Consider the following 21,336-nt stretch of genomic DNA (forward strand, 5'->3'; position numbering starts at 1 on the left):
TTGGAATAAACCAGCTGACATTTCTCTTGTTTGTTTGGCAATTGGGCCATTTGGCAATCGAGACCCAGGAAGAGAAAGTAGATTCATACTAGTTAACTTGCATAGGATTTCACATGCCAACCAAATAGAGATCAAAATGAAATGAACCTTTCTGAATGGGTGGGCTGCGGATCTAAAAATTATGGAACTTGAGCTAAAGCTCTGTCTGCACATTTGCATGACCAAGTCCTTGCATACCATTCTACTTCCACATTGCCTCCATGCTCCTTCCATTTGCTATGGCCCTCTGTTGCTTTGCTATCTTTTCCCATGTGAGCTGCTTTGCCACAGAACAAAGAGTACTTTATCACGTGCCAAGCATGAAAATATTCATGAACGCTCCATGATAGTAACAGAGAGTTACTATGTGGAGAGTTCCACATTGGTTACCACTGCTTTAAATGTTCCCAGAAAGAAAGGATTCCCGAGAAGCAGCCTCCACTCTCAAAACACAGGACATAGCTCAACTAGTGTTCCAGCACTCAACAACCAACAGGAAATGGTCATGTATACAGTATTATTCTGAAGACCACTGGTCTTGCTAGCTAGGGATGATGGGAGCTGTAGTCCAAAAACAACTGGAGACCCAAGTTTGGGAAACACTGCTCTCCTATATCCTGGGTTCCACACATCACAAGCCTGGTTGGAAGTGAACCAGGTAAAGGAAGGAGTAATGAAGACAGTGAAGGACAAGAGATTTGAATAGATCTGCTCTATGGTATCAAGGAGTTCGGCTGCTTCATATTTTTTAAAAACATGGCTTAACAAATTTTTGAGGTGGCAGAACTATAAAGCACTTCTCTTACTGATGTTGTCCCTGAACTCCCCAGTAACCCACACCCAATGTGAAAGGAGCTGGTGTTAAATAACATACAATACAAATTATAGATCGATGACATTTATTTAGAGCACTAGGTAATCCACATTTCACAAACTCTCTCATTTTTTTCCACTGGTCCTTTTCTACAACAAATACATCAAGCCTACTATATAATAAAACTATTTACATTTCCAAGATTGGGCCATATATAACCCTTTAAACTGCTATTCACATACAGTACTTGACCAACAGCACAATACATCATTTTAATATCTAAAAAAACCATGACAACCCTGTACTCTAGTTTCTCCTATGAAAAGTGAAAACGTAGATATAAATTTACAATTATCTCCTCAGATTCTTTACAACACGCTAAATCTAGTGTGCTATGTATAGACTTTATAAAACCAGAGAATTTAACAAATAACCTGATTCCCCCAACTCATCATTTAGTCTTCAGAAAAAAGAAACGTTGCATTTACTGGGAACAGGATCATAGTAAAATTAATTACTGTACAGAATTTTAGAATTTTTGTTTAGTTTTTTTTGTTTTTTATATATAGTGAGAAATCACAGTTCAGAACTGCTATCGGTAAAAAAATTCACACATTTACAAGCCTTGCATATCCAGTCTGTACTTCATTTGGATTTTCTTCTTTTTGACTGCATAACACTCGCATTTGTTTCTGTTGGGGGGTGAAAGCAGTTTGGAAGATTATTAATTAAACAAATAAAAAAAATAAACTACAGGGAGGAGGGGATCATGCTGTATTAACCATACTAATATTTTCTGTTTTAAGGTTTGTCCAGTCAGTCTACTAAGTTCTCAGAAAATGGTCTTTACACCTTGCCTCACAGGTGGACCGACCCTGTCTGGAGGGCACCAGACTGGGGAACACCTGTTACAACAGCACAGTTTGCTTTTATAAACAGTAAACTAGGCATCCCCAAACTGCGGCCCTCCAGATGTTTTGGCTCACAACTCCCATGATCCCTAGCCAACTCTAGTGGTTGGGGAAGATGGGAATTGTAGTACAAAACATCTGGAGGGCTGAAGTTTGGGGGTGCCTGCAGTATACTGATGTCTACAGACAAGCACGAACAGTATAAGTAAATTCATTCCTCTGCAAAACCAATTTTGCAGAGAGAGGCAAGGTTTTGTCTTCTGCCTTTCATATTTTAGGGTGAAAATATCTTCTAATACAGTGGTACCTCGGTTTATGAACACAATTGGTTCCAGAAGTCTGTTCATAAACTGAAGCATTCATAAACTGAAGTGAACTTTCCCATTGAAAGTAATGGAAAGTGGATTAATCCGTTCCAGACAGTCCGCAGAGTACTTAAACTGAAGCGTTCATAAACTGAAGCAAACTTTCCCATTGAAAGTAATGGAAAGTGGATTAATCCGTTCCAGACGGGTCCGCGGTGTTCGTAAACTGAAAATTCGTAAACCGAGGTGTTCATAAACAGAGGTTCCACTGTACTTAAATATTCCATCTATTCAAGATTTATAAAGTGACTTTTCAAGCTATTTGCTGTGTTAATGGGTACTGAATATAATATTTTAGGAGACATTCAGAATGGAGAAGAGAAAGGTAAAAAAACAATAAAACTGGATGCAATAAAATTGTTTCCTTTTCATTCCTAGTTCTAGAATTTCGACACCACATTAAATTAACTCTAAGCCAAAGGGAACATACTGGGTGAAAACAACTGAGCACCTTACCTTTTGCAGTGCTGGATGCCGATGCTGGTCTGGAGGACCTCTTGCGCTGCCCATTCTCCACAGTCTCCTGCACTGCTGAAGATTCCTCCGTTCTTGAATTCCTTCTGCTCAGAGTTTTCGCCTTTTCGCAGCTCTCCTTCGTCTCATTTCTGATAAAAGTGATACAAGAGCTGTGTATTTACATACAATTCATGCTACAAGAAAAACAGGAAGATAGCCTTGCAACATCAACACTAAAGTTTCTTGCTTTGTATGCTTCTGGAAATATTAGTCGGTGACAATACAAGGAACCAAGAACAGAGCTACTTTTATAAATAAAAACATAGGTCCAGTCATTTGAACATATGGAACACAGTGCTAGGACTGGTATCCAGAAACTACATTCCTCTTTACAATGAAGGGGTGTCAAGTATCGTTATTTGGAAGCAAAATACCCTTGCCACAGAAAAGCCAGGCAAGATGCATATTTGGTCTTTTGAGAAAATAACCAAAGGAGGAAGGTTCAGCCCTTAGTCCTAGATGTTTTGGTCCAATCTAGGGGAGGACTGTATAGTTCAGTATATTTGACTGAAAGATAAGTGTTAGGCTATTTAACAGAATGGGTTCTATCTAGCTAAATTTTACTTGTAGATCTACTGAAATTAATGAACCTAAGAAAGGCATGCTTATTAACTTGAATGGATCTGCTCTGTGTAGGGCTAACATTGGATACAATTGGCACATCCTGGGAAGAAGCATTCTTGCTTTTATGAGAGCCCTAGCCTATGTCACTAATTGAAATAAATGCAGGATGCTAAATTAGGTTCACATGCAAGTTCTGACGTTCGGAGTTGGTGGTCGTACGACAGCACACAGAGTGTAACAAGGACTGAGATATTGTGGGGGAGGGGGGCTCGTTTATTCTCACTGTAAACAAGTGGTACAGTGACAATCAAGTATCTCTGTTTCTATTTCTACGTCTTTGCAAGAATCAGCCACCAGTTTGCACTTTTCCTCTGTGTTAGGCAGATTTCTACAAGACATGGCCAAGGAGAGAGAAATTACATAATACTTTAAAGTTATGTAATACACATTACTACATAAACCAAGAACAGAAATTACTTCTCCTTTACTATCATTCCATAGTGAATTACTTACGTAACCAGGCCAGAAATAATTGCAGAATTTGCTTCCAGTTCTGAAACAGATAAATGGAGGGGGTGGGGTGATCAGTTACTCTACTGCTGAAGCATATAGAAAAGAAAAGAAAATGGGTATCATTAAGAAATCTAACTGCTACTCTGAGAATAAGTGATAGGTTATCTATCTAGCAATATTTCAACATGACAAATCTAAGCAGATATTAGTAGCCTCATCATGTATCACATAATTCTTGATCTAAGGAAATGGAGGTCACTTCAGACTTTAATGGGCCTAAAATGCACAATTCACCAGATCATCTTTGCAACACTTCTGCCCCCACCAACTCCCTTTCCCTGTCTGAGTAAGTAAGTCAGTGCTATAAACTAAGCAGAGATCAGATGAAGTGCAACCCTGTCAACTTTTAATCAAAGTGTAGTACACCAAGCCTGCAGCTTATGCAGGGGTTACGTTCCAAGGGATCACACCTAAGCCAAAATTGTGTATAGTATTGTCAAAAACCCATTGGGTTCAATGGCAGGTGGGATTGCCAAAGTCATTTTTCCTGAAACCCCACCCCCTTCCTGATTTTTTTATTTTTGCCCTGCATTTAAAGCTGAATGTGAACTAGTTAAATGTGGGTTAAGCTGAAGGTTTACTAGAATACATTTACCTACTTTTAAAGAAAAGAAAGCATGCTTTCAACTTGTAATGTTTTATCTCTGTTACATTTAGCTTTGAATTCTGAGTATGTGCACTCCATAACTGCGGTGCCCATATTGCTAGATGCTGCCAGTTTTATTATGGAGCTTGATCACTTGAGATGAGGTCAGATAGTGTTCCCCAGACCATCCTCTGAAGAACAGAATGCCTATCGCTCCTCACCCCAAACAGCAGACATAACCAACTTAATTCAGGTTTTTCTTTACCTTGTGATAAACTGCCTCTAATCTCATCCCCATAACTCCTAAATTTATTGCTCATTTTAAAATAATTAGTGCATAAACAATCCAAAACTAATACAGCTGCAAACTATTGCAGTACACTTCCTTTGCTCTGACCAGTGTCAAAACAGTGTCAATGTGATACATTATTTCTGAACTCTTCAGTTTAATACTGTGACTACATACAATATTTCTTCCAATATAAATTACAAATCTATCTTGCAGATAACATAAAATACAGGGAAGAGATTTATGCACATATATATTTCCCTATAAACATGTATGCCATTTAGTCTAAGGGAAAACATACCTGTTTTTTGAACAGTACTTTCTGGTGTTGCAACTGGAGTCTGGGATAAAGAGGCTGAAACAAGATAGATAAGAAGCTACCAATGCACTTTTCAGTCTTAAGAAATACAAACAAAGAATACAAATATCTAGAAAATACAGACTGCTCTGTATCACACTGCAAGATATGAATGTCCCCGAAGTGGAAAACCCTATGCTAAGCAGAAAACTAAAGGTATATCATTGATAGCCCCAAGTTATACCATAAGTCAAGGAGACAAAAGTATTTGAAAACAATGAAACAAAATCCCCCCCACCCAAAGCATTTAGGGCCTTCTTAGTATCTTGTTTAAGTGATTGGGGGGGGGGGAACTATTGTATAAATATGGATGCTATGGAATGCCAATTCTATGCACTAATTTCACTTTGATCCATTATTATAGTGTTTGGTTTATTTACACAATTTAGTATAAAAGCAGACATTTCCAAGATCCCCAGTATATATGGAACATTTGCATTAGCTTTTTTCATACGTTACTTTGTTCATCAGAGGTATGTATTTTCAAATACTCATCACATTATTTTACTTGTTACAGAGGACAAATGAATCTGAGACAGGTGAGAAACCAGAGGAGTCAGAGACATTATATAAAGATCTTTCCACTATGCTACAGAAGCAATAAATTTGGAAGGTTCTCAGATTACACAATAGAACAGAATTCATCATTTGAATAGCGTTGTTCATTAAGTTATTCAAATGCTATTGTACTGCTATCATTACTAACGCTCAATCTTTGATCAGTGGGATTTGCAATACTTTGACTAAAATGCTTTTTAAAGCCATGTTTAAATACAGTATTGTACATATTGTTACATTTAACTTGAGAAACAGAGCTTCTTGGAAGAGATTCCTTCTTCCAATTGTTCCAGTTCTACTGTTCTAGGCCTCAACACACACACAAAAAACCTCCCTCCTTGTCACCATGACCCATCCTTAATTCATACTTGCAGAAGCATAACATCACATGTATTTCAGATGAATTGGATTATTGGCGACAGAGTGAATGGAATAATAGCTCAATACGTTTATGAGTAACATACCCTTATTCTGTGGTGATTCATGGTGGTCTTCTGTTTTCTCATCTTCTGGTCCAATCCCAACCTGCTCCGCAGGTAAACTGCAGGTGTTACCATTAGTGCTTGGAATTGTGGTTAGGATGTCAGAGATCACTGGAGTGGTTACAACTGAAAGAACATTAGTGGAAGGAGTGCTACCTGATAAGCTTAGAGATACAGAGGCAGAAACAGCAGCAGTAGTACTAGCACTTAAATGGCCAGTTCCGGAAGTGCTTTGTTTCAAAAGAGTGGGACCCGGAGAGGCCACCATATTGTCTTCTAGTTCTACTGGTAACTGTTCCATTTCCAGACTGTTGATGATTGAAATGTCTTGTCCTTGACCTTCCACTTCTCCTTCCACACCATACTGATCGTCCCCTTTGTCAACGGAGTCTGTGACTTTCTTGCATGCTTTTGTCAGCAAAAACTGACCAATTCTGTCCACCTTCCCTTTTCCCTTTGTAGATGAAACTGGACTTCGTCTGTTGATGGAAGATCCAGGGCTCTGATCACCAGATGGGGAGACCACAGCTCCAGGCTGTGAGGTTGCTTCAGCATTTGAGTCAGATGTTGATGTCTGAGAACTTAACTCCTCTGGGTTGAAATCTTTGACTTGCTGAATGGAAGGATGCGGAGAAGTGCTTGAAGGAGCCATTAATGAGGGAGAAGGAAGCTGAATAGATGGCAATGAATTAATAACCACTGGCCGACTTGTTGGTATACTTGAGATAGGAGTATTAGAAGACGAACAAGGAGGAGCAGGCCCTGATGAGAATTTTATATTCTGGGACAAATGCAAAGGACCAACAACTGCAACAGACTGTGGTATTAAATTAGAATTAGAAGTCATTGGAGTTGCAGGAATTGTACTTGGCTGGGATCCTTTCATAACCTGAATTATTGAGGATGAATTTATAAAAACTGGCGTAATGAACTGAGGCCGAGCATTGGACTGAACTGTTGTTTGTCCTTCAGAAGCAATAACTTTATTGCCAACACTAGGCATGGTGACAACAGCAGGCATTAATGTAGACTGTAGATGAGAGGGCAATGATGCAGGTGTGTTAGATGATGATGTAATAGGGTTGGAAGTTACAAATACTGTTATCTGATTGGGTGGGAGTGATGTAGAAATAGAAGCAGAGCTAACAGGCCTCTGTATTACTGGAGAAATATTCTGGGAAACACTTGAATTTATGTCACCCAGATCTTGTTGCACTTGAGTTGAACAGGCTTCAGTATTTGCAGGTAAACTTAGGGAACAAACAGAGTCTTTACTAGAAGGCGGATCCTGCTGGGGAGGAGGAATGGCAGCAATCTTTTTGAATTCATCTGCATAAGTCACTGGTGGAGGCACTTCAAGGCTAGGGAGACCAGGAGGCTTAATGGTAACATTAGGAGCCCCAGAATTGTCAAGAAGTTGACTTAAGGATGTTGGTGCCTCCCGCATAGCTGGAGAGATAATATTCTTGTTTTCTTCCAGACTGGGAAGCTTGTTGGATTCTGTAGGAGGGGCCTCCCTCTTCTGTTGCTCTTCATGGACCAGTATTTTAATTTCTTGGCTGGGAACGCCTTTCAGCTCAATGTTGCGCTGATCTTTGTTTACTGGGGCAACCTGCATATTCTGGCACACACTCTCTTGAGAGGTGCTAAAGCCATCTTTATTATCCTCAGGAATACCAGTCATGACTGATACAGGGATTGCAGGATTCTGGGCAGCTATCATACCATTATTCTGAAAACTTCCAGGCGTAGGCATTTGCAAAGAGGCTGGACCGACCATCATACTTCTTTGTAAGTCTATGTTTTGCATGAGCCCTGGATTCTGCTGAGATGTCAAACCTAACTTGGTTGCTTTTGAGTTCTGCCTCCCAGGGCTTGGTGTTGTTTTCCTACTGGATCCAGGGCTGGACCTTCTGCTGTTACTCGGACTGGCTCGCTTTGCTCCACAAGCATTGGTTTGCTTTCCTGAACTAATAGCCATGGAGTCCAACTTATGTGCTTGTGGTGAAACAAAACTCGATTGGCTATTCAGTGCAAGATTTGAGGGTGCTTGCCCAATAGCCTTCAAAGTGGTTGGATTAAGACCCTGCTGATCAAATCCTCTATTAAGATGGGGCCTGGGAGGCAAAGGAATATTAATCTGAGGAGGAAAGAGGCCTGCAATAGAAGCGTTGAGCCTCTCTGGAGATAAACTAATTTCTGATGGCTCTGTGCTTGGTGGACGGTTATTGGGAGTCTGCGGATAGTATGGTCTTGGACTTGCCCTGTTTGGAGTTTTGGGTCTCGATGTTTGTGATGTGGTAGGAACATTTTGAAAATGATGCGGGTGAGGGCCTGTAAGAGAATTAGACTGCTGCTGAGGGCTTGTACCTTGGGGAGCTGACATTGGAGAAGGTCCAGGTTTTGGCCCTGCCATCATTAACTGGTTTTGTGAAACTACTAAATGGGGTGCTATATTATTTTGAGGCCCAGGTGCTAAAGGGACTTCAGGCCCATTTCCTTCTGAAACAGAGGGCACTGATGAAACTTCTCCCAGTGGAGAGCTGGTTGGATTCTGTGCATTATCTGGGTAAACCATCTTCCGTGCACTGTTCAAAAGAGGCTGATTGTTTGGCATTGGGATCCTTTGCTTGTCAGGAGATGGAGGCACTGATCCAGGACCTTGAAGATTAACCATCACCGACATGTTGCCCCCCTGCTGCATTGGCATTCTTTGTGAGTCTACATTCAGAGGGCCTCTAGGTTGATGGGCACCTTGGGAAACAGGAAGCCTGACAGATTTAGGGTCCTGTTGCATCATGAGCATCATCATCATCTGTTGCTGCTGGGACTGTGTCTGTTGAGGTGTTGGTGGCTGCTGCTGCTGCTGTCCATGCTGCAAAAGCTGAGGAGGTATTTGCTGAAGAGCTCTTTGTTCCATTGGCTGGGCTGGATAGCCTAGAGAGATAAATAGAAACACTCGTTTATCAAAAATCTGCAAGATGTCACTAAAACTGGCCTCTTTTGTATTGTCTATAGTTATTGCAAATATGGAATGCAAGTTGTGTCATTGGATAACAATGTAGCCTAAGGTTTGTTTTGTGGGGGGGAAACGAAAATAAGTTTGAAGTGGGGAAAGGTACGCTACATGGACCCGAATAACTAACATGTGATTCAGTCCCTGTCAGTGTGCCTGCAAGTAGTAGGAATACCACATTCGGGTTCAGTCGTAATAAGCAATGAGTGAAGCACAGTAAATGATACTATTGTATATAAAGAGTACATTAAAAATAATCAAAACATGCTCATCACCTGGTGGCCTGTTTGTGAAGTCCGAAAGCTTATGTCCAGTGTTATCCAAATTTATACCTTGCTCTCCTGGTAATGGTGGCTGATCTGACTCTTCAAGGCCTGCTGGGCGTGGTTCTGAAGCACTAAAGACAGAAATGCATATGACTAATGCAGTTTGAGTTCTTTTTTTAAAAAAAGAATAGAAAGCTGAAATTCATTACATTACACAACGGGGGAAGTATAGCACATTCATGGCATTTTTATACCACCATACTTTTGATATTATAGCCAGCTGTGTGTAACCAGGGACGGACTTTGGTAATTTGGCTGAATATTTATTTGGTGCCTTCCCCACTCTTACCTTCCATTCTGTGCATGTTCTCAAGTGCACTACACATAGTGGGAACTCAAGTGTCACCTCGCCTCAGTGTCCTGTGTAGAGGAGTCACCTAAATATGTTGCTGGTGTAACATACAACCACCTCTGGACCCAAGTAGTATTAACAAACAAGGTCACTGCTTATTTTGTTCATTAGTTTAAGGCAGAGTTATTTTTTAGCCCTAGATCTTAAAATACTTATATCGGGTAAGAAGCACAAAAAGGACTGTTTATCTACCTTGTAGCAACCTTTGCTCAGGATTCCCCTCAAGCCTCAACTGTGTCTCCCGTTTTTAAGCCAAAGCACAAAAAATGTAATGTAGAATATGGCAAAGGCCTGCCCAAGTTTATTCAGAAGCAACTTCCAACATGTTCAATGGTGCTTATGCCCTGGTAAATGTGTTCAGGATTGCAGCCATAGATGCTCAGGTGTAACAGGGAGGCTGATACCCCTTCAAATTAGAATTACTGAAAGCTGGTTATCTTTTAGAACCTTCCATCATGAGACAAATGACAATGATAAAAATATGATTTAAGCAGACTCTGGACTAGAATTTAGTCAGTCTTGAATCAGAAAATGGTCGATCTTGGCTAATACTGCCTATGAAGCCAGCAGCTGTCCAGTTTCAGACAGAGATGTTTGGTGTTTTCCAGTTCTGCAACCCATGACCATTTAAGACAGCTTTAACCCATCATTGGGTCCCTAGATGATGTTGGGACTACCATTCCCATCTCGTCTCTGACCCTTGGCCACGCTGACTGGATTTGACAAGCATTTAGTTAAACATATGGGGACTCAAGGTTAGAGAAAGCTGCTTTTAAGAGATGTCAGATAAAGATAATAGACCTGACACAAGCTCTATCCACTGAGCTATGGATCTTCCCTTTGAAGGCCACTCACCACATATGAAGCTGTTATTTTTAGATTTGGGAGTGAAGTAACAATAGACACAACAGAATGACTGTAAGGCAGCCATCTCCTGCCTTGTTCGCTACAGCAATACAGTTTCTGACCCAGTGTGATAAGGCCTGCGTAGGACATGATTAGTTTTTCCCAATTAGACTTTAAAAGCTAGTGAGATAGAACCATTGATATAGCCTTTGATCCAGGGGAAGGGTGATGCCTGAGAATTCCCCCCTCTCACCACCAAATTTCCTGTTCACTCTAATCACTGCCTATTTCTCTGCAAATAAAATAGCTGCTGTTAAGCCCTGCCTCTCCGCAAACTGATCACAAGCGCTTTGATGTGGCAACAGGGATGTTGACTCGCATGTCAATGTTACACGTTACAAGCTTTCTGTAAAGTTCACTTTTAGTGAGTCTATTAAGAGCGGTAGCTTATTTCTACATCCATTGTATCTCTGCTTTTGAACTAGGAAATTGGATAAATAAGTTACCCAGGGAAGTTACAATTGAGGAAATTTGTTATAGCAAGGAAAAAGCTGAGCAGTTCTAGGGTAAACACATTACTGTGAGTGGAATATACTCTATTGTCTTTTATACTCTTGCAACCTTGGAAATCAGTGATAGAGATTAGCACTGCAATCCCTGCTTGATACTAGCCCCAAAACTCCACACAAATGACTACCCCAAGGCATGTGGAGGGACCAAGAGGAAGTGGTTTCAAAAGGAAAACCAGATGAACCCCATTGAGAATGAACAGTTATCAGGCACTCTGCGACATACAAACACAATTGCACAGAAACCTGCCCCATTTCCATATCCACCAGGGATTCTTCCAGAGTGCCACTATTTTCAATCGCATACTAACTGCGAAATTTAGGTTGCACAATTAAAGTGGATATGGAGTTCTTGCACAACAAACCTGCTCTCTCACCCCCAAAACTGAACTTTTTGCAATAAGGAAAGTGATGGGGAAATGCACTGGGAATTGCGTGATAACATTTGCTTGACATAACAGTATCTAACCTCCCTACCTGGGCTGGCCCAGGATGTTTTGCTCCTTGAGGCAAAACTGAATATGCCACCTGGCTCTTCCTCCTCCTCTGCCACCCCCTACACTGAATGCAGTGGGGGAGTAAAAGGAGGCTGGAGAGGAATAGGTGGTGGCACATTGCAGTGGCACGCTCCTCGGAGGCCAGAACTGCTGCCTGAGGCAACTGCTTCACCTCATCTCATGGGTGGGTCGACCCTGCTCCCTGCAAACAAATCAGAATGAATCCTCAGTAGACAATTCTGAAACATGGAACAACCCAAGGCTAGCAAATACAGTGACCACTAGATGTTGTGGGCTAAAACACCTATCAGCCTTAGCCAAAGGTTGTAGTCCAAAACAAACGGAGAGTACCATGTAGGCTACCCATGCATTAATAAATGTAACAGAAATGTACTGCCAGTTCTACATGAATTTATTGCATATGGTATCTTAAAAGTTTATACCTGAACAAAATAAAGTATTGTCTCAAAGAAAGGTTCCAGGAGACTAACCATATTAGTCTGCTGTAGCAGAGATTATAAACAGCCTTACTACACCAACAGACTCTTATATTGCATCATCACAATATTTTATAAGCTGTTGGGAGCAAGTGTTTCTTCATCATGCCTTTGATGAAGTAATACTCTCGCTTGCGAAAACTCCTGCTGCAATCTATTCGTTTTAAAAAATGCTTATTCACGTATCATTTCCAGAAGCAAAAAAAAACACAATACAAACATAAGGAGATGTTTTAAGGTGTCCCATGATTGTTTTTGTTAGATTTAAAAGCCAGCAATGGGTGCCAATCTCTCAGCACAAGAGACTTGCACTTGTGCAACAGAAGTTCTTTGCTCTCCTGCCTCTCGCACTTGGCACCACATTTCCCCAATATGTATTTGAGGATTGACACACCTTCCAGAACACATGGGAATGCAGAGCCCTGAGGAAGAAGACATGCTGTCATGTGAGTGATGTTAGATGTCACCCAATGGATATTTTGTTTTGTCTTCCCCAAATTTCCTGCCCTAACATAAACCACAATGCTCACCTGTCTAAATTCCACAAGCATGTGCCCTCTGAAAACTGATTCTCAGTATTCTTTGCAACTTCGCATCACACTGGGGCTGGCATTCACTCACATTTATGCAGAGTTTGCAATTAACACACCTAATTTAGTTGTGGTCATTAGTTTCAATGAGTCTACTCTGAATGAAGCAATAGTTGAGTATCACCCCATATCTTTAAGGCTACTGTGGACAATGTTCCTTGCTTTTTCACATTTAATCTGCCCTAAACCTTATGGGCCGTGTCTAACACTGCTCAAGCAAATTTTTGCTCACGCAATGGGACTTCCTCTCCCCAAATGCACCTCCTAAATCTGCTCCACAGGGTCCCCTAACCCACTGAAGCAGATTTTGAGGGTGTGCAAGGGGCTGCAGGAAAGCAAGGGGAAGTTCTGTTGCACACATGGAAGTCTGTTTCATGAATGGCTATAACCCTATACCTTTTATGAACTCTAGGTTTTTTGCCCATGGATTTCTATACTCTGTCAGTGTCCTAAAATCTCACACTTGCAAAAATACAGTTACGTGTTTTCAACTTATTTGTGGTTAAAACTGTTCTCTCTCTTACCATCTCCCTTGTTTTACTCAGTAATACATCAATGCATTCTCCTTTCATTATTAATGGGCTATACATTGGGACATTTTTGGGCATGGCTTAGGATTTGTTTAAAAAAATGAAAGAAGACATGCCTATTCAAGTACAGAGCCATGTGATCTTACTGAAACTTAACCTTGCTGGGTTTTTTGGGGGGGGGGGAAGTGACAGAAAGCCGACTCTATGGATTGCTAAAAAGACAGGGATAGAAAAGGTCTAGAAGTCATTGTATGTTCATAATTTTTTCCCCGAAGTCAGGAGGGAGGAAGAGTTAGTAAAAATTTAGTGCCTCTATAAAACTCTTTGGCTAACATTTTTTTGCTGAAGAAATCCTAAGCAGGCTAAAAAGGGACAAGGGTACAAAATTAGAAATGGGTGTGCTTATTTGCTAGCAAGATTAGTTTCTGCACATGCACACCATCCTATATCAACCATCATCATACACTGAAACATACTGGTTGAGATATTCTCTCTCTTACTCTTGCACTTTCCTCTAGTGATTTTTTCTTCACTTCTGCCATACTCACCAAACAGAAAGTTGGCCAGTGAGGCAGGGGTGGGGAACTTTCACTTTACATTTATCTATGTATATATCTGCACCATGTTTCCTGTAGTAGAAATCACAGCCAGGTTTCTGACCAAATGGAAAAGTTTTGTGCTGGTAGTTTTCCTCCACAATCTAAAACACACTATTGACTTCTTAGGAAACATTAAACAAATAAAATAAAAAAGGGAGCATATGCTTCAAAATAGTTTTTTTTTAACTTTAAAACTAATTTAATCTCAGTTCTGTGTATGGTAAGAACTCCAGTGAGTGTACTATCTTATGTTCAGGTATATTTAAGTGTGGAAAGTATTAGGAACTGGAAATTGTCAGCAGCTTTATATAAATGCTCTGGCTTTCACCTGTATCCACACAATCTCTTTTTCTGCTACCACCAAAATCATTGCCAATGAATTCCAGGGGGGTTTGGGGGGGATCAAATTAAATTCAGAACAAAGTGTGAAAATTCAACTTTATTCAAGTTTATGACCTCTTCTTTCGTTGCTCAGATCTTGTTGGGGTCACTCTCCGATTCTGTGTTGTCTCCCTCTCAGCCATTGTTCCCAGAAGCAGTAGAACCAATTCTGGACTGAAACCCATTAGGAGAGTAGGCGTAAGCTGCATGGCTGGAAGTAGAGGCTGTGTGTGCCTATATAAATCTGTGGTAATAGAATGTGGAGCAACTTGCTTGTTTATTTTTTTCCAGGAATGTTTTACTTTGCTTCAAGTGTGAGAGTTATATTTATTTATTTTATAGTATTTAATCTGAAGCAGGTACAGTGGTGGTGGGAGAAATTTCTTTCCCCATGCAGCTATATTTTTTTGCCACTAATAGTCACTGTGCTACCCTCTCCAAGATCCAGAATACATGAAGGCTCCTTTTAGGGGAAGAACAGGACATATATTTAACAAACAAACAAACAAACAAACCAACCAACATGCTTATCTTAAAAGCTCAGAAAAGAGACCCCTGACTGTTTTCTCATTCTGATTATGCTTATGTTGAAAGGGCAACATACAACCTGTGAGATAATTGTTGAAATGTTGTCAAACTTGCTTATTTCAGGGAAACATTTGTGCATCTACAAAAGCAAACCTATCCAATAATCTTCAGCAAGCAATCACATCTACTGTTGCCATTACCAATTTGCAGAGAGAGGCACAAAGCACTACAGCTGTTAACACCCACAAATATATAATGAGCTCTAATGCTCTCATGATTAGAGATGTAAAATTTCTGGAAAATTAGAAGCTCGGGAAAACCCCTGTTTTTTTCCAGGAGAAAACGGAATTTTTCAGAAAAATTGAAAAAAAATTGCTACATTAGCACTTTTTTCTTCTTCTCCAGATTGAAAGTCATTCTGTTACTTTAGAAACATAAAATATAACTATGGACAATTTTAATGGGCATAAAATTATCACAACTAGCATATTAAAAATATAGTGTATCCAAACAATTATTACAAACAGAATTTACTTTTAAAATAATATTTATTTGTATTTGTAACAAATGGAGCAACAATCTCCTAAACTGTTTACTAGTTTATGTGGAACAACAACAAAAAACCTCCACAAAACCATTTTTTAAAACCCAGAAGTAGCAATTATTCATATTTCCTCTCCACAGTATTTAAAAAAACATTCTCATAAAAAGAACTGAAGAAGGAAGTTTCAATGAATGGGCATGAAATTTAATCAGAATCATTTTCTGAGCTGTAATGATCAGTATCCGTTTCAGTCTTTGCTTCTGCATCTACTCTGTTGTGTCTGTCATTATCACAGTTATTATGGACTTCTAAAAACTGACGGTTTGCTCAGATTGAAACAAGCTTCTCTACCTTTCACATGTCAGCTTATTTCTTGATTTAGTGCAGGGCCGGCTCATCGTAGACCCCCGGTGGCGCAGGGCACCATGGCGCCGGCCCGCCAGGAGGGCGCCGCAAGCTGCGCCCGCCTGCTGGCCGGCCGGTCCGCCGGTCCGCTGCGCGTGGCGCCCACCTGCCCACCGCGCTGGGAAACGGGGCGGGAGGGCGCCGGAGAGATCGCGCTGTGTCTGCAGCAGCCCCGCACCCACCCGCCCACCGTGCTGGGAAACGGGGCGGAAGGGCGCAGGAGAGATCCGGCGCACCATGGCGACAGGGTCGCTTAAGACGGCGCTGATTTAGTGTGTTTCCAAACATAGACCAGATTCTTTCACATGCTGCAGAAGTTGGAGGAATCTGAAGAAGGCGAGAAGCAAGAGGAGTCAGAGGCTGTGTTGCATAAAGACCTTGCCACCATGTTGCAGGAGGAATGTTTGGCAGAATCCCAGCTTGCATTCCTGGACCAAATCCCTGAATATGTTCTATATTCTGCAACATTTGAAAGTACCTTCCCAACAGCAAGTCCTAAATGTGATGCTTGTTTTGTAATCCAGTCAAATGCAGTAACAGTGCTATCATCACTTACATTGTCACCTTTGAATCCTGGATCCAGCTGATTTGCAGCAGCATGAATTGGATGGCAACAAAATTCTTCCCTTTTTAAAAATAAAATCTTTCGCTTTACTTGCTTCTATAGTTGTAAGTGGAGATATACTGAGATGTTCAAAAACAGCTGTTTTTATCTTTGTCATTAGATAAGGAATTTCTGACAAAAGTGCACTATCAGATTCAGATGCAGTGATTGCTGCAGCAATTGGCTTTAGAATCTTCAGGGAATATTGCAGCTAAACCCAGAAGACTTCCTGATCAAGAACAGTGTTTCTTACACTCCTGGGTACTTTAAGATCTTCAACTATTACTGTTTCTTGAAGAGCTTCTTTGTTTTTTTTAAAATAAACTTTCAAAGGAGATCAGCACTCCAACCCACCGATATTTACTACTCTTTTATTCTTCACATTTTTTCCTACTTGCTTCTTCTTGAAAACTGCAGCTACAATATGAGTACCTTTTGCATGTTTTATAACTTCTTTTGCTTGTCTATAGATCCTTTGAAGGGTGTCCAGTTTCATTATATCATTAAGAAGCAAGTTTAGCCCATGAGATGCACATCCTATTGCAGTAATATGTGGGTGCTTATCCATTATGATCTCCCATGCTGCTTTCATATTGCTGGCATTGTCAATCAGCAAAGCAAATACTTTACCCCTCCCAATTTTCTGTAGGACTTCACATATTTTACAGCTGATATACTCTGCAGTATGTCTATTCTCTCATGTTTCAATGCTTTTGTAAAAAAAACAAACTGGTTGAGGTGTTGTTATATCAAAATGTATAATTCCTTCTCTTCTCACATTTGTCCTTCCATCTGTAAGTAGTGCAAGACACAGTGCTTCATTATTTTTTCCTTGCACATATTCCATTACACGTTCATATTCTGACTCTAAAAGAGGCTTGCTCAAAGAATGTCTGCTGGGCAAATGGTATGATGGTCTTAGTAATTTTAAAGCTTCCTGTCTTCAGTATCTGTTCACTTGAAGATGCTGCTGGTGGGACAACACTTTGTGTTGCTGCTGATATTACAGATGGAGTAGAAAAGATGACTTCTTGAACGAGAATGTTGAAAAAAACTATGTGCATTTCCATCATTGTGGTCCTCTTCACTTAGATCCATGAAGAATTTTTTAATATCTACAGGACACTTGTTACATACAAGAATGTGTTTTGTCATCCTGGTAGCATTTGGAAATGCATATTTCATCTGACAATATTTGCAAATCACATTTTTCTTCTCAGAGGAACTTGTAATGTGAAAATGCTTCCATATGATAGATGTTGGTCTCACCATTTTCCTGAGGGGAGTAGGAAGAAAGAATAATTTAATGGTTAGTTAGTTTGCAAGAAGACACTAATCTATGGTAGTGGGTGGAGGGGAAGTAAAGGGCCAGATTAGTAGTAATTAAATTATTATTAAATTATTATTTACACAAAGGTTATAAACTAATGTAGCTAAATGATTCAGTTTTCTGGAATCAAATAAATGAAAACTCTTACCTTTTTAAATTTATATACTTTCATGCCCTTTTTGTTGCTCTATATTTTCTTCCAGTACTTTGAGGCCTAGTGAAGAGGAACAGAACCAATGCATACCACACGCATGCAAAACCAAAACTGAAACTTTTTTCTTTTCTGGTGACAAAAGCACCTCCTAAAGGAAGAAATGTATCTTGTTCTTGCATTGGAGAGTTCGGTTTGTAACCTAGGACTTGCTTGTCCTCACAGAAATTTGAACAATCTGAAACCATACATATTTTTTAAAAAATGATTTATAAAATATTTGAACCCTTTATCTTAAAATATTTTATTCATCATGTTAAAATAAAACATTCCATAATCTATTTTTTATTTTTTCAATTTTTCAGAAAAAACCAAAAGGCTTCAGGAACCCCCCCCCCCAAAAAAAAAAATTCCGTTTTTTTCCCGGGCCTTCACATCTCTACTCATGATATAAGATATTGAAAATTCCAGTGTACCAGTGAAATAAGAAAGCAGAATTAGGAGACCCAGAATGTTAACGATCAGTTATAAGAGGATGGGTTTCTTGGTTTAATGCATATTAATCAATAAATGAACTCCACAGAAGTCTCAACTGAAAGGAGAAATCACTCTGGAAGTTTCTTACTCCAGCAACTGTACTTCTTACCTCCAACAACATAATATCTCAGATGCCTGCCACAGTTTATTGCTCTTTATCATGTTATTATAATAATCTCAATTACTTGTACCAGATTTTCCTTTTGTCTAAGAATCTACAAACTGTGAATCAATTCCCTCCAGGTAACTGTTTTGCTATGCTCTGCTTCAAACAAGTTTCCTAAAGGAGTGAAAAGCTTGATAAGCTACTTTTGTATTTCCACCCAGAGAGAAAGAACTTACACCACTTTTACATATATGCTACGCTAATTTGATTAGCACAGCATATTAGCCATTAGCAACAGGATATTAAAACTACACAATTTTAGTATTGTATACTATAAGCTTGATCCAGTGCTTTCACATTGGCACTCACCTCCGCTACGCTGCTACATGAAATAGGAGGCCCATGTATACCTTTCATATCTTTAGTGACTAAAAAAAACCTGCTTTTGCAATTCATCTGTGATTGGGGTTTTTCTTGAGTGCAGTGATACCCATAAAATACTGAGATTGGCCTGTGACTGAAGGTTCCTCACCCCTGCCTTAAGTCTATTCTTCTGCTGTGCTCCCATTCAGTCAAGGAACATGAGCTGCAAGTTTGCATTCTATGGTTAAGCAGATAGGGGATATGGGAAATGCATAGAGAGGTCTCTTAGTGATATCTTAACATACCCTGTTTCTCATATTTTAAGACATACCCATAAAATAAGCCATAGCAGGATTTTTAAGCATTCAAGGAATATAAGCCATACCCCGAAAATAAGACATAGTGATAGGCGCAGCAGCAATGCCGGACGCGGCAGGAGGAGGAGGAGGAAAAAAATAAGACATCCCTTGAAAATAAGCCATAGTGTGTTTTTTTGAGGAATAAATAAATATAAGACATGTCTTATAATATGAGAAACACGGTAGCTATATAAAAAAATTCCTTCAGTAGCACCTTAAAGACCAACTAAGTTTATATTTTGGTATGAGCTTTCGTGTGCATGCACACTTCTTCAGATACCAACTCAGACCAACACGGCTACCTACCTGTAACTAGAACTTAACATAGCTATATAAGTGCAACTTATATTGTTCTTGTGATGTCATTCTTGAGAAAACAATAGCATGATTCCTTCCAGTGCTATAAGGTTTGCCATCCAAACCATACTATACAATACGATACGATACAATACAATACAAGCCACATCACTGACTTTAGACTCTCTTTTCAAAAGCTACAGAGAATAAATTTCAGGAACGTCATTAGTTGCATAAGTAAACTTTACAAAATCAAGCTCTTTGCACGACAAAGACAGCTCTCCCCTCCATGTTCTTCTGCTTGTTCCCTTTCTTGACTCCCAACTAAACACAACCTACACTAGAGGCTAACTTGAAAAATATTTGTAATCTATTTGAAAGTTTAAGTTGTACTGACATCACATAGCTAGGGACCCGTCTTGGTCAAGTACCTAAATTCTCATTGTTTGCCCCACAATTTGCACTGTAAGAGCAATAATACTAGTGCATCTTACAAGTGCGCCAAGGTTTAGCAATACACAAACCACTTCAAACACTGGAAATTGCTGGGTGTTTTTGAAGGAGTCGGAAGGCGAAAGAAGTTTGTAAAAGCCACAGTCAACTTAAAAGTCAGGTAGCAGACAAGAATGCTATGATCACATGAACGGCTGTATTCATTGCTTGTGTATTGCAACAGACTAAGCTAGCCTACCCCAACCAAGTTCCTTTCAACTGTTTTAGCTTACAGACTATGCTGCCTTGGGCTAATGGCAGCTGTAGTCCAAAACTGTTATACAAAGTTGGGGCAGGCTCGACTGTTTGACTATGGTCAAAATCTCAGAGGTTCATGTGGCCTTGTGGACTTAAAAGATACATTTAAAAATTGATGCTGTGCATTTCTCTGCCACCCATGAAAAAGCCATGTGACCATCACCCATTTTTAAAAACAGGCAACCTTGCTCCCCCCCCAGTCATAACAACAACAGAATTCAGAAAATAGTATCTTTTCTTATAATTGTGTGTCTTTTCCTATTAATGTGATAGAATGAAAAGCCATACACTGCAATCTATTATTATATTCTGAAAATCTAAATGTATGTTCTCAATTTTTAATGACTGATACTTTCTATCACAACATTTTTCATTACATGTAATAAAGAAGAAAAGTGAACTATGGAACTGTGGCCTACTAAACACTGCACGTAGGAAATCATGTGACTAGGGCATCTGCAGATACAGACATAAACATGATTCCCACTTTCTCCTGCTCCTTTTAGGAGGAAAAATTCTGTTGAAATTAGGAAATTTGTGAAAATCCTGACTCACAAATTCATTCCTTTGTGCAGAGGCAGGTGGCACAATCCTGAGACCCACTTAAATGCCCTATGGCCTACTGTAAGTAGAATACTTCTGGGACAGCTGCCATACAATTCAACACATTGTATGGAATGAGCATTTTGTTGTAGGAATTACTCTAATACTGGAATACTGTCTCCACTGAACAAATCCACTCATGAATATGTTAGTGTTATGTAACCAATTGTGAACATGAGGTTTTATTATTTGTGTTACAATCTAGACACTTTGTTTTTATATAGCTCTACTTATTGTAGTAACAGGACAACAGTCATTTGTCCCATCAATGATCCAGCAAGTGTCATCAAGTGGTAGGCAAGGCTCAATGCCTCCTTCCCATTAGCACTGTGGCTTTCATGTGGCTCGGTCTGGCAATTTCCCCCCAGGTCAAATAGACAAGGAAATAGTATACTATTTATCAATAGAAACATATTTTCTGGCCTGCAAAAATGGTGTGAAACACCATGGTAAGTGATGGGGAAAGGAGAGTTGGTATGTGTACTTAAGGAGAGAGGAGTG

General features: G+C 39.8%; 1 protein-coding gene across 4 annotated transcripts in view; it reads right to left on the reverse strand.

Moving 5' to 3' along the window:
• Positions 1 to 225: 225 nt before the first annotated feature.
• NCOA6 (nuclear receptor coactivator 6) overlaps positions 226 to 21,336 on the reverse strand; it is a 47,164-nt gene continuing 26,053 nt past the window's right edge. For all 4 annotated transcript variants that reach the window (XM_035123920.2, XM_035123919.2, XM_060277253.1 and 1 more), the window contains 6 exons: positions 9,347 to 9,468; positions 6,038 to 8,992; positions 4,959 to 5,012; positions 3,723 to 3,762; positions 2,586 to 2,734; positions 226 to 1,545 (listed from right to left, as the gene is read on the reverse strand). In XM_035123920.2, coding sequence (XP_034979811.2) covers positions 1,499 to 1,545; positions 2,586 to 2,734; positions 3,723 to 3,762; positions 4,959 to 5,012; positions 6,038 to 8,992; positions 9,347 to 9,468 — 3,367 coding nt within the window. In that variant the 3' untranslated portion in view covers positions 226 to 1,498. The remainder of the gene's footprint in view (positions 1,546 to 2,585; positions 2,735 to 3,722; positions 3,763 to 4,958; positions 5,013 to 6,037; positions 8,993 to 9,346; positions 9,469 to 21,336) is intronic.

The sequence above is a fragment of the Zootoca vivipara genome, chromosome 7, assembly GCF_963506605.1.
Source record: "Zootoca vivipara chromosome 7, rZooViv1.1, whole genome shotgun sequence".
Lineage (NCBI taxonomy): Eukaryota > Metazoa > Chordata > Lepidosauria > Squamata > Lacertidae > Zootoca > Zootoca vivipara.